This window comes from Eretmochelys imbricata, chromosome 5, assembly GCF_965152235.1.
Source record: "Eretmochelys imbricata isolate rEreImb1 chromosome 5, rEreImb1.hap1, whole genome shotgun sequence".
NCBI lineage: Eukaryota > Metazoa > Chordata > Testudines > Cheloniidae > Eretmochelys > Eretmochelys imbricata.
The window spans coordinates 30,478,919-30,493,320 of NC_135576.1; the positions used below are offsets into that span (position 1 = coordinate 30,478,919).

General features: G+C 42.3%; 1 protein-coding gene across 3 annotated transcripts in view; it reads left to right on the top strand.

Moving 5' to 3' along the window:
* Positions 1 to 5,826: 5,826 nt before the first annotated feature.
* Positions 5,827 to 14,402, top strand: part of NNT (nicotinamide nucleotide transhydrogenase) — a 71,671-nt gene continuing 63,095 nt past the window's right edge. For 2 of the 3 annotated variants that reach the window (XM_077816825.1, XM_077816827.1), the window contains exons 1-2: positions 5,827 to 5,908; positions 9,243 to 9,450. In XM_077816825.1, the coding sequence (XP_077672951.1) occupies positions 9,300 to 9,450 (151 nt within the window). In that variant the 5' untranslated portion in view covers positions 5,827 to 5,908; positions 9,243 to 9,299. The remainder of the gene's footprint in view (positions 5,909 to 9,242; positions 9,451 to 14,402) is intronic. The other variant, XM_077816826.1, reaches the window with a different exon arrangement.

Consider the following 14,402-nt stretch of genomic DNA (forward strand, 5'->3'; position numbering starts at 1 on the left):
AGCAGTACTCCTGCTGAGTCCTCCCCAGTACCAAGTATAGCAGGACAATTACTTCTGATGTTTTACATGCAACACTGTTGTTAATACACCAGAGGATTACATTAGCCTTTTTAGAAACTGCATCACATTGTTGGTTCATATTCCATTTTTGATCCACTGTAACCCCCCAGATCCTTTTCAGCAGTACTGCTGCCTACCCAATTATTCCCCATTTTGTATATGGGTATTTGATCTTTTTTCTTCCTAACTGTAGTATGTTGCACTTCTCTTTATTGAATTTAACCTTGTTGATTTCAGACCAATTCTCCTATTTGTCGTGGTTGTTTAGAATTTTAATCCTGTACTCCAAAGTATTTCCGACCCCTTCCAGTTTGGTGTCATCCACAAATTTGTATACGCCTACTCTTCACTCCATTATCCACGTCATTAATGAAAATACTGACTAGCACAAGATCCAGGACCTCTGCCAGACCCCACTAGATATATCTTTCCAGTTTTACAGCAAACCTTGGACAACTACTTTGAGTACTGTCTTTCAACCAGTTCTACACCCACCTTATAGTAAATTGACTGTATTTCCTAGTTTGCTTATAAGAACATCATGTGGGGCTGTGTCAAAAGTCTTAGTAAACTAAAGATGTATCACATCTACAGCTTCCCTCCCGCTAACCGCATCCTGTAGGCCAGTAATCCTGTCCAAAAAGGAAATTAGAGTGGCTTGGCATAATTTCTTTGTGACAAATCCATGTTGGCTGTTTGTTAGCCTATTATCCTTTAGGTACTTACAAACTGATTGCTTAATAATTTGTTCCAGTGTCTTTCGAGGTATTCAAGTTAGGATGATTGTCTATAATTTCCTGAGTCCTCTTTTTTCCCCTGGGTCCTTTTTTGCCCCCTTTTAACTATAGGTACTATATTTGCCCTTCTCAAGATCCCTGGTAATTCACCTGTCCTCCATGAGTTCTCAAAGATAATAGCTAATGGTCATAGGGACCAACTTCTGCTGGTGCCGGTGGGTGCTTGACTCCACTCTGCTCCCGCCCCCATTCCAACCGTTTCCCCAAAGTCCCACCCCAACACCGTCCCCTCCCTGCCCCTATTCCAACCCCTTCCCGAAATCCCCGCCCCGCCTCTTCCCCTGAGCGCACCGTGTCCCTGGTTCTCCTCCCAGCGCTTGCCCCTGCAAAGTAGCTGTTTCATGGCATAACAGGAGCGGGAACGCGGTGCGCTCAGGGGAGGAGGTGGAGGTGAGGTGCGGCGGGGAGGGGAGCTTGGCTGCTGGTGGGTGCAGAGCACCCACTGGAGCACCCACGGAGTCGGCGCCTAGGCTAATGGTTCTAAGATTGTTTCAGCTGGTTCCTTAAGCTCCCTAGGGTGAATTTCATCAGGACCTCTAACTTGAGTACATCTAATTTATCTAAATGTTTTTTAACCTATTCTTTCCCTATTGTGGCTTGCATTCCTTCTCCCCTTTAACATTACTTGTCTTAAGTATCTGATAGCAATTTACCTTTTTAGCAAAGACTGAAGCAAAATAGGCCTTACACACCTCCATTTTCTTGATGTCATTGAGCATTAGCTCTTTTCCCTGCTAAATAAAGGACCTACATTTTCCTTCATTGTCCTCTTGCTCCCAATATATTTATAGAACGTCTTCTTTCTGTAATTCATTTTGTGGCTTACCCTTAGCAAAAATATGTACAGACAAATCGCAATTCTTTTGTACTCCTCCTTAGCAATTTGTCATGTTTCCACCATTTGTAGGATTCCTTTTTGATTTTCACTTCATTAAAGAGCTCCTGATGGAGCCATATTGGCTTTTTTAATTCTTCCTATCTTTCTGTCACATTAGGATAGTTATTTCACTTTGAATATTGTCTCTTGGAGATACTGCCTGATCTCCTGAATTTTTCCCCTGAAGATTTTCTTCCCATGTGACCTTTCTTACTATTTCTGAGTTTGTTAATGTCTGCTTTTTTGAATTCCATTGTCCTTATTCTGCTGCTTTCACTTGTTCCTTTCTTTAGGATCATAAAATCTATCATTTCACGATCTCTTTCATCCAAATTGCTTTCCACTTTCAAACTCACAACCAATTTCTCCCTGATCAGACTCAAATCCGAAATAGCTGTCCCCCTAATTATTTCTTTCACCTTCTGAAACAAGAAGTTGTTCCTAATATATTCCAAAAATTTACTGGAGATTTTGTGTTTTGCTGTATTACTTTTCCAACAGATGTCTGGGCAGTTAACAGCCCGGTGGTGAGGTGGGACTCATCACTCTGGTGACTCCTGCTGGCTGCCATGGGAATTAGCTTTGCTCACCAGGGCACCCTCCTCTGGTGGTGCCTCCCTGCTATCACTTTCGCTCCAGGACCTGCACCAATTCCAGGAATGCGGCATCCTCTTCAGTGACACTGCTATCCAGCTGTGCCACACTGCGTTCTCCCCTTCTGGGGGACTTGCAATCTCCATCCAGCCACTACCTCAGTGGCAATTACAGTCCTTTGTCCTGGGGCCACTTTCTATGTGGCTCCAGCACCCTTTTCTGTCCTTACTTCAGGGCCTCAGCCTGTAGGCCCTAGCAGCCTGCCAGGAGCTCTCTAGATCCCCCGGTACATGCTTGTAGCACTGAAGTGTCCCAGGCACTGGGGGCTTCTTCTTCTGCTAAGAGCCTAATTTTCTCCCCTCAAGTTCCAGTCAGCGACTGAACTTTGCTCTGCAGCCCTTTTTATATGAGCCTGCCTGGCCCAGATTGGGTATTCCTCTCAGCCCCTTTTAAATTGGCTGCCTCTGGCACAACCTCCTTAGGGGTGTTTTTAAACCCTTTTCTGCCAGTGAGGGGCAGCTGCCCCATCACAAGCCCCCATTACTACCAGCTTTTGTGTTTCAGATATTGCTGTTAGTTGTTGTACCTCATCCACCTCCTCCTTCTGATTCAGTGGTCTCTAGTAGACCGCTACTATGACCCCTTTGCCCCCCACCCCTCCTCTTTACCTAGAGACTTTCAACTCATTTGCCCCTCAACCCCTTCTGGCCCCATTACTCATCTTCTTGCTCCTAATAGGTTAGCTATCCTGTTGTAAAATGCTAATGGAGAAAAGGCACTGTAGTTTTTTATCATGAGGTCAGCTACACAAGGTCAGCTATAGGACAGGGTATAGTGCTGACCTTGTGTAGTTGACCTCATGGTAAAAAACTACAGTATCTTGTCTCCATAAAAATTTTACAGCAGGATAGCTAATCCACACTCATTGTCCCATTGTAAAAAAAAAACAAAACATTAAAAAAGCCCTTTTTGCAGTGAAGACATAGCTGCTGAGAGCAACATGTGAGACTCTGCCTATGTAAGCTCCAAAACTGTCAAAACTTGGTCCCCCCAAAAACAATGAGATTGGCCTAAAAATCATGAGTTTTTTTAAAAGTTGAAGTTTCTCTTTATTTGCCTTCTAGCTTTTGACCTGTTAGGGTACACAGCCAGAAGCCTCATTCTCTAAGGTGTTATGTGGGGATTAGATAACTCAGGGCATTGTTTATGGACTTTAGAGCTTTTCACCTCTCAGGCACCAGTGTGAATCCTGCCCATCATTGCAGGGATTAAAAATTATCCCCATCAAATGGATGTTTGATAGACCCTACTTGAGCTGAGTTGGATCCCAGTTTCAGCTCTCACATCATAAACTCACTGCTACATTTTGCACTAGATTGCAAGTTATTCAGGGCAGGGACTTTTTCTTATTGTGTCTGTACAGGGTCTAGCAAAATGGGCCCCAATCTTGGTTGGGGCCCTACCAAGATTTCTCACAGCACGACCTAATACCATAGGCGCTGACTCTGTGGGTGCTCTGGGGCTGGAAAACCCACTGGGGAAAACAGCAGCTCCCCCCACCACTCCCAATGTCTCCCGCCCGCTGGCGGACCCTGCAGATCAGCACCTCCCACCCGCTGCAATCAGCTGTTTCGTGACAGGCAGGAGCAAGGGCACAGCATGCTCAGGGAAGGGGCGGAACTGGGTAGGAAGGGGGTGGAACAAAGGTGGGGCAGGGTCTTGGAGGAAGGGGTGGGGCATGGGTGGGGCCTTGGGGGAAGAGGTGGACTGGGGACAGAGCTGGCAGTCAAGCACCCCCCCAGCACTTTGGAAACTTGGTGCCTGTGCCCAATATAACCATACAAGCTATAAATGTGAGAATTAGCAACACTGTAATTGTCACACACAATTTAGAGACGGGGGGAGGGAGGGGTTTCAAAAATGAGACAGGCCAAAACACAATTTAATCCTTTTAAAATAATCTCATGATTTTTTTTTTTTGGGGGGGGGGGGGTCTGAACTTTTGAGGTTGCTATTTTCAGTACTGTTACTAGACTTCTGAGTACTACTATTGAGCATGACCAGTTGTTCTGATTTAGGGTTAGGGCTTCCCTCATTAAAAATCTCCTTACAAATCACATTCACCTTCGCTCACATCCACTTTATATTTAACATTTTAAAATTTGAAATGAATGCTGTCTTTGGACTTGAAATTACTAGGCAGGGGGTTTAAAACAAACAAAAGTAAGTACTTCTTAACACAGTGCAAGTCAGCCTGTGGAACTCATTGCCATAGCACAAAAGGACGCACTATCTCAGGGGCATCTTGCACTCACAGATAGGTTAAAACTTAAAAAAATGCCTATTCCACTGTAAAATGCCTAAATTGTACCTGTAAATAATACACTAGAGAGGAATTTTGAGACTACAAAAATGGAAGATAAAGTGGGCAAACCGATAAATTGTTCCTTGTGAGCAGTCCTCTGTTAAGCACCATGTTACCTATTTTACTGATATCCTAATAATTAGGATTTATAGTCACTCCTTTTTGTGGTGTATAGGCCACACTAAGATTGTCACACAAAAGAGGATCTTTTGCTACAGCACACACATTTCAAGAACTAATAAAATGTACTATTTATGCAATGCTTTACATGTTCAGACTGCTTCCTGAACAAAACTCAGCTAATTAATTAGTTAAGCAAGATGCCTAAGGCACTTTATACCCCAAACTTTTGCCTTCTTGAATGTGCCTGTCTGCAATCTGCAACACACATATGACAACATATTACACACAGCAAAGGAGATGTAGATACATCTAGCCACCATTAGCCCTAACAATAAGAACAAAGGACACCTCCCCTAGACTCCAGTGGTTTCCAGCTCTGGTGATTTTTAAGACAAATCTCACAATATTTGGAGTTTCTCTTTATGCCTCAGCTGCTGAAATAGGGACACCGCAGGAGGCTCTCAGCTTTCACTAAAGGAGCGTCTATCCTGCAGGGTTCAGAGTAACAGCCGTGTTAGTCTGTATTCGCAAAAAGAAAAGGAGGACTTCTGGCACCTTAGAGACTAACCAATTTATTTGAGCATGAGCTTTCGTGAGCTACAGCTCACTTCATCAGATGCATACCGTGGAAACTGCAGCAGACTTTGGAAACCAGACCTAGAAACACCACAAGGCAAATAAAAAGACCCCGCCATATCTTAGTTTTAAACACTCTTCCCGGCCTTTGACCTCCCCCCACGCGGCTGGCAGCACCAGGACACGGCCCGCGCCAGCCAGCAGAGCAGCCGGCAGACACTCGCCCCACGGCACAGTGCAGCGTGGGAGCGAGCTTGGCGGAACAGTTACAGGCGTACACGCCGGTCCATACTGCAGACGTTCTATGAGCGTCATGTGATGAAATCCGCTATTTAGGTACTCTCCAGATCACGTGACGCGCTTTGCCTGCAGCGCTTGAACTAGATTTCTTCCCAGTACTTCCGGGTTGGAGGACGTTCGCTCCGCCCCTTTGGCTGGGCCCTGGCGCGCGCCGGCTCATGCCCGAAGGTCGGCGCAGTGGGAGCAGGGGTCGGAGGGAGCGCAACGTGGAGGCCGGTGGGTGCTATTGTTTCCTGTAATGGGGCTAGGGAGGCGTCTTATTTATTCTTTAGCAAAAGGATGGGTTAATCAGTTGCGATTGCGTGCAGAGCTAGGGGATAATCAGCTGCTTTTTACCCTGTCTTTCCGTTGCAATTGCAGCTGGTTTTATCCTTCTACTATATGTAGCAGATGCTTGGCATGCAATGGATTAAAGGCTGATTTATTCTCTCTGCTCCCCCCCCTTCTACTGAAATTGCAGTAAGTGCTTGGGGAGCAGGGGAGGGATGAACCAGTAGGTGCTATTCTCTTCACTTTGGAACTGCAACAGGGGGTAAAACAGCTGCTGCCTACTCTATCCCCATTTCACTAAATCACGAGGTGTGGGGTAATACTAAACAAAAACTAAATGAAACTAGATCCTGGGGCTGGAGACTCAGTATAATTTGCTGATTCGAGAGAACTTGGATGCAAGAAGGTTTTCAGGGGGAAAAAAACTTGAACAAAAGGAAGTTTCCATCTTTTACAATAGCAGGACAGTGCTGAGGTATAAACAATGCATGAGAAAATCCCAGTAGTGGTAGTTCAGTTCTCTATCACATTTCAAGATGGGTTTTTACAGTGCAGGCCGGTAGAGTGAGTTAAACGTGGTGATCAAGAAAAGATTTTGGAAAAATCAAGTCTGAAGAATGAAACTTGCAGGAAGCAAGGATTCAATTTCTGTTACTTCACTGTCGTAACGAGGGATAATGTATTGAGTTTGAGGCAACAATAGAGGACAGATCTACAGTAGTAATGGGAGAGATGACCTTGTGCTACCTAGACACAATGTGGCTTTCATGGAAACATAGTTTTGGTAAAGGTTTAGGGGCGGGGCTGTAGAACGGAGAAGGAAGCTGTGAGACTAAGTGAAAAGAAGCTTGCTGCGTGGATGTATGCATGTGTTTTATGTGGAGGGAAAGGAAGATGCAGTGAGTCTGCCTGATGTCATGCTTGCACGGCTGTAGCATTTTTAATTCAACGTTGTAGATCACTTCTTTCCTGTAGGTGTTAGCTCTAAGTTATATATAGACAAATGAAGAGCTGATCGTACCAGCAATTCCCAGTGAAGTAATGGAAATTACATGTGCTAAATAGTTCTTCGATTCAAGGCATTTGGCACAGAATGTAAATATAGATGGACAGAATGAGGCTCAAAGAGCTTTAATGACTTGGCCAAGGTCAAAAAGGTCATTTATGGCAGGAGAAATAAAACTCTGAACTGCTGACTTCCACTCTTGTGCTCCAGTCATCAGATCATGCTGCTTTCATAATGTGCATGTCTTTTCGATTGGCTGGAAGATAGGCGCAGGCTAGGTAGTTAAACGCGCAGAAGTTCTAGGCGAGGAATTTCAAATTATTTCAGTGCTGTTTCAATGAGTGGACTTGGAGACTCCAAGGAGAGAGTGACTGACGAGGTGACGGGCGGTGGCCAATCAGACAAGCCTTGGGGTAAGGCATGAATAGCATTGCTCAATGCAAGCAGCCAATGAGAACCCGCTAATGAGAGCGGCGTCGGGACGCCGGCTGCTTGTGGAGCTTGCAGACGTGGTAGCGCGTTTTTGTGCATTGGTGGGGTTGGGTGAGGATTGCCCTTTAAAGGGGGACCGTTTCGCAGACAAATGTTGCTTGGTAACCTAAGGTGGCACAATTCATGTTTATTTATCCCTACTACGAATGAAGGGGATAGATTTCTTATCCTAAGTGCCTGTCTGAATACGTGGCATGAGGACTTGTAACTTACTGTGCTACAATGTTTTCTATTTATGGTAATTCCTTTAGAAACCATAGCTGCCTACTGAACGCTGTGTGGTGACTGGGTACTTCGGGCAGGGGAGAGGGGGAAAGGGGCTGGAGTTTTTTCAGCTAGGAGAGCTGTGTGTCTTGCCAAAACAGCGGAATTGTCCTAGCATATCTCAGCCTATTGTTGTGTTTTTTAAAAATTAAAATATTGCATGTGAATCAGTGTACTCCGGTAGTTCATGGCTATTGTTTTATTTTGCCAGTTTTTGGTGTAGGCATTCAGAACTGTACTTGGCACTAAAGAGGAGACCAACAAATTAGGGTAGTGAACATGACAGATACATCAGAAAGGCACCATTCATGCAAGATGTTGTATGTGACCAGGTTCTCATTGAAGTCATTGGGCCACACAGAGATGCAGAGGTTCATCTGTGTGCAATGCACTGGCCCCAATCCTTCAAAATTAGCAAATGTTTCTGCTAGCTGTGGTTAGAGTCCAACATTGGAACGGCTGATGCCAAAACTTTCAGTAGAAGGAATTGTTATCTTGACTCTCTTAAGACCTATGCCAAAAGTCTACATGCATCTCTATGCAAGTTGGTTTTTCTCTCTATTTTCTCCTTTTTTAATGTTTTTTATAATTGAAGATTTAGACTTCAGTCTTGATTTATCAGATTTCACAATCTATACTTCTATGGAGTGAACTTCATGTACCCCAGATTTCATAAATCCTGACTAATTGTTTAATTTCAGTAAAATTGACTTAATCCTGAAGGACAGCATCCTGATGACAATAGTGACCTACTTGATAGCTATTGTATAGTGGTGTATACCTTCAAGCTGAACCTTAGGTTCACTAACATAGTCTCTGCTTTTTGATAAGCAACACAAATGTCTGAATTAAGTAATAATTGCATCTTACATGGCAACAGGAAAAGGTAATGTAAAATATTTTATTACAGTCAATTGACTTTCTTATCAGTCTATAGTTAAAATGGATGTAAAAGCAAGTGTGATTTATTGTTGTTGGATTTCTCTGGAGGTGGGGGTCACTGACATCAGTTCTCGCTAGTTGGATCAACATTTGTTTATAACACTTAAAGGTTTAGTTTTAATGGTCAAATATCAATTTACATTGAGGGCTGTAAATGCCTCTTATATTTAAGAGGCAGCATGGCAGTTGATGAAGCATGTGACTGAGTAGGGAAATGGATCTCATACCCACAGTGTCATTGATTTAGTGTGGCTTTTGTCAAGTCACGTACACTTTTTCTGTTTCTCTGTAAAAGGGGACCTATATCTATTCTGCCTATTTGAGTATTATAACTTTGAACTAGTGCTAATAAAATGCTGTGTACATTGACGGTACTGTTATTCCTGCCATCAATCTGTCTATTTTTGATGGTGGTTCAGACTTTTTAGGAAAAAGTGGCCTTTGTTTTCTACTTGGAGGGGACAGATGGGCATTTTGTGTGGTTTTTGTCAATTGAAATAAGCATCTGACTCTACACAGTTCATCTCTCTAGTACCATTAATTGTTAATGCCTCTGTTTGTGATTTCTGTGCACAGCAAGGCTGCAGCAGGGATTCCACACGTGGCAGTCCTTGCTGTTAGATCCCAGGCAACATGGCGAGCCTCCTGCGTACAGCAGTTATCAGCTGCTCAAATCCTCTCTTCAACAATGTGATGTCACGAAAAGTGCAGACTGTGAAGATGCCATGCTTGCGAATGTTCCAAACCCATCAGGTACTCTGGTGTCAGGCACCTGTAAAACCAGGTAAATTAATTTAATAAAACAATTTTGTAGAGCAACTAGGTTTTCCTTTCTAAACATGGAGATTAAACTTCCTAAGTAGGTATATTTTGAAAAGGTACTGCTTAGATGAAAATGTACAAAACTCGCCCCTGAATCATGTGAGTTAATTCTAGTGCATTAGAAGCTGTACAACTTTACATTTGTTTCACAGACCACTGTGTAACAGAGTTTCTCCTTAACCACCTCCTCTCCCAATTCCCAACACCTTGGGGCCAAATTATGCTCCTGAGTATATGTTCAGAGCTCCTACTGAGTATGGCCTTGATTTAGGAAAGTACTTCTGCATATGCTTAGGTTCCATTGCTATCCAAGGCCTGGTTTACACTTAAATTTTGCTTGCATAGCTGTGGGGAAAAAACCTCACCTCTAACAGATGTATGTATCCTATGCCCTAGGATAGATGTAGTTATTCCAACAAGTGTTCTTTTGGGAGTATATCTTATTTAATTCAGGGAATAGTATAAAATATGACATCAAAATAACTCTTGCTGACATAAACTGTGTCTGCATTTAGGGGATTTGCTGGTGTAGCTATATAGGCAAACCCGTTCAACTATAGATGAGGTTTAAGAGACTAAAGCACATATTTAAATGCTTCCCCGAATCTGGATGCGTCCCTGGGCCTAATGGGAATTTAGTGTATTAAAATCTGAAGACAGAATTTAGCCTTTGGCCATAAAAAGACTTTGCTGGTAGTCCACAGACGACACAGACTGCAGTTTGACAGCTTCTTTGGTAGTCAGTAGTAATTGTTTCTACAGATTAGGATGGACATCTTCATGTGATACTTGATGTTATGCCTTAAAGTATTTACTAACTACACAGTACTTCTGTCTTCAGAACTATCAATCCACATGAAATATCATGTGTGTGTGACACTTACTGTTATGCCATCCAGTATTTAACACTGAAAGTAACCAAACTTAATAACCCTGCTAGTTGATGATTCAATTGGACCACTTCTTTGTTTTTGATAATCTGAGCATTGGGATTCAATAAACAAAAAAGGCAAATGAAGGGTAAATTTGTGAACAAAATGTCATGTTCTTCTCTGTTATTGACTAGGTATACTTTTATTTCTGTTGAATACTTTCTTTTGGGTTGGGGATTCTATAAATAAATTCATCAGCATATGAACTAAATTACTAAATTTCACTGTAACCTCAGAATCACAATTTCTAAAAATAAAATTAGTAAATTACTGTGATGTAAATCTGTATTTGATTTAACATTATTTAGCATTCAGAATCAGCTTGTTATAAAGAAGAAGATAATTTGAAAAATGTTAGTACATTTGTTTAGTTATTTAGGCTTGTAGGTGCTACCTCAGATTATATCCCCATATCTCACTTTGTATTGTAGAAGAGGCTTAGCCTTTATTTAAAAAAAAAAATAAAAAGGGAAACTTTGTGCTGATTCCCTTTTTCCATTTGAGATTAAATAGTCTGAGCAAAATGGGGAAGAGATTTACCACTGAGAAATCATTCAATGGAAGATATTTATACTTACATCTATTTAAAGATTGTTTCCACATTGTGTGATGTATAGTGTTTGATGTGTGCTCTGTAAGACTGAGGTTAGTGAAAGGATGTCAGTAGAAAAGTTGAAATTAAAGGTAAAATTGAAGGGTGGATTCTTTCATGTCACTGTTTGTTCTGGTTGCCATTTTCTTCGTCTCTTAGGAACATAAGAATTGCCATACTGGAGCAGACCAATGGTCCATCTAGTCCAGTATCCTGTCTCCATCTATGGCCATTACCAGATGCTTCAGAGGAAGGTGCAAAAACCCTGCAGTAGGCAGTTATGGAGTAACTTGCTCACAAAGAACGTTTCTTCCTACACCCTCCCTTAGAGATTGGTTTATGCCCTGAAGTGTGATGGTGCATATCCCTCCCTAAACTCCTTTTTTTTTTCTTTAAGCTTTTTAAAAATCTTTCCTTTGTAATATTTCATATTCTTGTAACTGTCAATTATTTCTAAATCTTGCTAAGCTCTTAGTGCCAATGAGTTCCACAGGCCAACTGTTTATTGTGTCTATTAAAAAAGAAAGCCCTGAACATTTCCTTTCATTAGTTAAATTTGCTACCTTTCAGTTTCATTGTCCCCTTGTTCTTGTAATAAGATGTGGAATTAGAAGCATCTGATCTACCTTCTCTACACCATTCATTTGTCTTCATCACATCACTGTCCTTCAGAATGTCTCCTCGTCTTACTTCAGAACTCTGAGAACAGGTGAGCAGCTTCCTCTGAAGCTGATGTTAAAGTTGGTAACTAGCTGAGTTTTGTGCCTTCCTTCCCATCCTAAAGACATAGCACATAATCTGATAGTCTCTTTTCCCCAGCAAACTGTCTGATTTTCCTCTCTGATAACATTTATTGGTATCACTCTGTATCACGGCACTCTCTGAAGTTAAAGTACTATGAAAAAAAGGGCTTGTATTTTTCTTTTGATTTCTCTACCCAGTTCTTGTTAACTTTTCCTGTTAGTTTAATATAGTGACTTGTTCAGTATTTAATCTTTTAAGTGGAAGTTAAATGGAGAGTAGACTCCTAATAGGCTCAGTTTCAATTCTTAGATACTTTTAAAAGCTTGGGAATCTAATTTGTCTACCTATTTTGTGTTGGGAGGAGATTTGTTTAAGGCCATGTGCACTTTGAAAGTCTCATCAATGAGCAGCTGAGTTCGTTGTTTACTTTTCACAGCATCACAGCAGCAAGTATGTTGCCTTATTAAAAATATTTCTACTTGTTACAGTTTGTGTATACTGTTCTTGAGGTCAATGGGACTATGCAGTTTTGGAATCCCACCTTAGATACCCAGGTGATAAAAGAAAAGGAGTCCTTGTGGCACCTTAGAGACTAACCAATTTATTTGAGCATGAGCTTTCGTGAGCTACAGCTCACTTCATCAGATGCATACCGTGGAAAGTCTGCTGCAGTTTCCACGGTATGCATCTGATGAAGTGAGCTGTAGCTCACGAAAGCTCATGCTCAAATAAATTGGTTAGTCTCTAAGGTGCCACAAGGACTCCTTTTCTTTTTGCGAATACAGACTAACACGGCTGTTACTCTGAAACCAGGTGATAAAGTGCCTCTCATTACCTAAGCTAGATAGTTGTGCATCAGCAAGCTTTTATGTATCTATTACTTGAATGGAAAATGAGTGAAAAGTTTAATGGCATCTCAGTGCCTGTGCGAGGTTCCAGGAAATTGAATTCCTTTATCCATGGCATGGGAAGCAGTTCAACCGTCACAACATTTCCCCCCCAAGTTACCTCAATTCTGATATGGAGGGTAAGAGGGCAGGTCAGTATCCATGCCTATTCAGTCCTTGGCCCCTCTTGAGTACCAACTGGGTTGGTGGGGGGAAGGGAGGGAGAGACTCTGTGCTGTGAGGTTTGCACATGTCTGATGGGAACAGGATCAAAATAAACCTAATTTCACATAAGCCATCAAAACATCTGCTGTTGCCAGAGGCTGCTCTTGAGCTCGTGACTTACAGTTGAAAGGCTAAGTCTCCACTTGTACTTGAGTCCCTGTAGAATCTTGTTAATGTTACAAACTATGTAGGCTATATGGAATGGGTAGGTTCTGCAGGAAGTGCTGTTGGTATTTCAGTAGGAAATGCCTCACACTCCCCTCCCTGCACAACTTAGGCTACGCTTACACTTGGATCTTGGGGTGTGATTTCCAGCTTCAGTAAACGTCCTCCAGCTAGTGTGCTAAAATAGAGGAGTAGCTGTGGTAGCATGGGCAGTGGCCAGCGGCAGCATGGGCTAGCAGCCTCAAGTATAAACCTGCCTGGACTCTGTGGGTATGCCCTCAGAGAGGCTAGCCTGTGCTGCTGTCCATACTTCCATGGCTACAGCTGTTTTTAGGGAACTAGTTTGATGAGAGCTACCGCGAGTATGTCCACTCAAGTTGGGAATCACAACCGCAGCTCCAGGTGTAAATGTAGCCTGTTATTTAAACCCATGACTCAGAATGAGAGTGGACAATGCACTGCTGGAGATACTTCTGGGTTTTAAATTTCATTTGAAGAGTGATGATAACCCACAAGTTCCAGCTCAACTATATTTAAATTCTGCTTGTGTAAAATATCACCTGCAGAATATCTCATGTAGTTTCCATTGGATGTAGTGATCGTGGTGTCCTGCCCTAACCCGTTAATATAGTTCTTTGCTCTGCATTGTTAAACAGCTGGTCTTTTTTGTTGGGAAATGAAATGCCTGCAGATTGAGATACAGGGCTTGAAAAGCATACTGGATTACTACCAGCTAGATGCTGCTGATGATGATTGTGAGTGGGCAGCACTGTACTGAAGTGGAGTCTTATGGCTGGTGGAAAGCGTGTAGTGCATTTGTGGAGTTGGTGGAGAGCAGGAAAATCACTGGGTATTTCTCAGTGACCTGCTTTCCCTGTTTCTAGGTGAAGGGCAAAACTTTCCATATTGGCGATAGATTGTAGTGTCTGTTAGAAAGGACACTAAATCAGATTAAAACATCCAGAGAAATACATCTTTCATGCAAGTAACATCTAACAGAATGAGTGAAAGAAATGAGAAAACTTTGCAACTGTCACACTGTGGATTTTCCCCTGAGCCTTCCACACAGCATCAGGGGAAAATAAATGGAATAAAAAAGAAAGCTAATAAAACGATCAATTAGCAATGCAACTTGAACATGTAGTAGCAGAAAATGCTTTAAAGTCACTTATTGAAATTGACAGTTGTCTAGATTAAGTTTGTGTTCTTTTGTGTTCTCACTCCCTCCAGTGTCAGAATGATATAAGGGATTGATCACGCTCTTCTCCCTTTGATTTTTCCCTCAGGCTCCCCAGATGCCACTGCACTGTGGAGCTTCCTCTTCCTTCCTTCCTGGCTTTGTAAAAGTGTGTGTGTGTGTTTTCTCCAC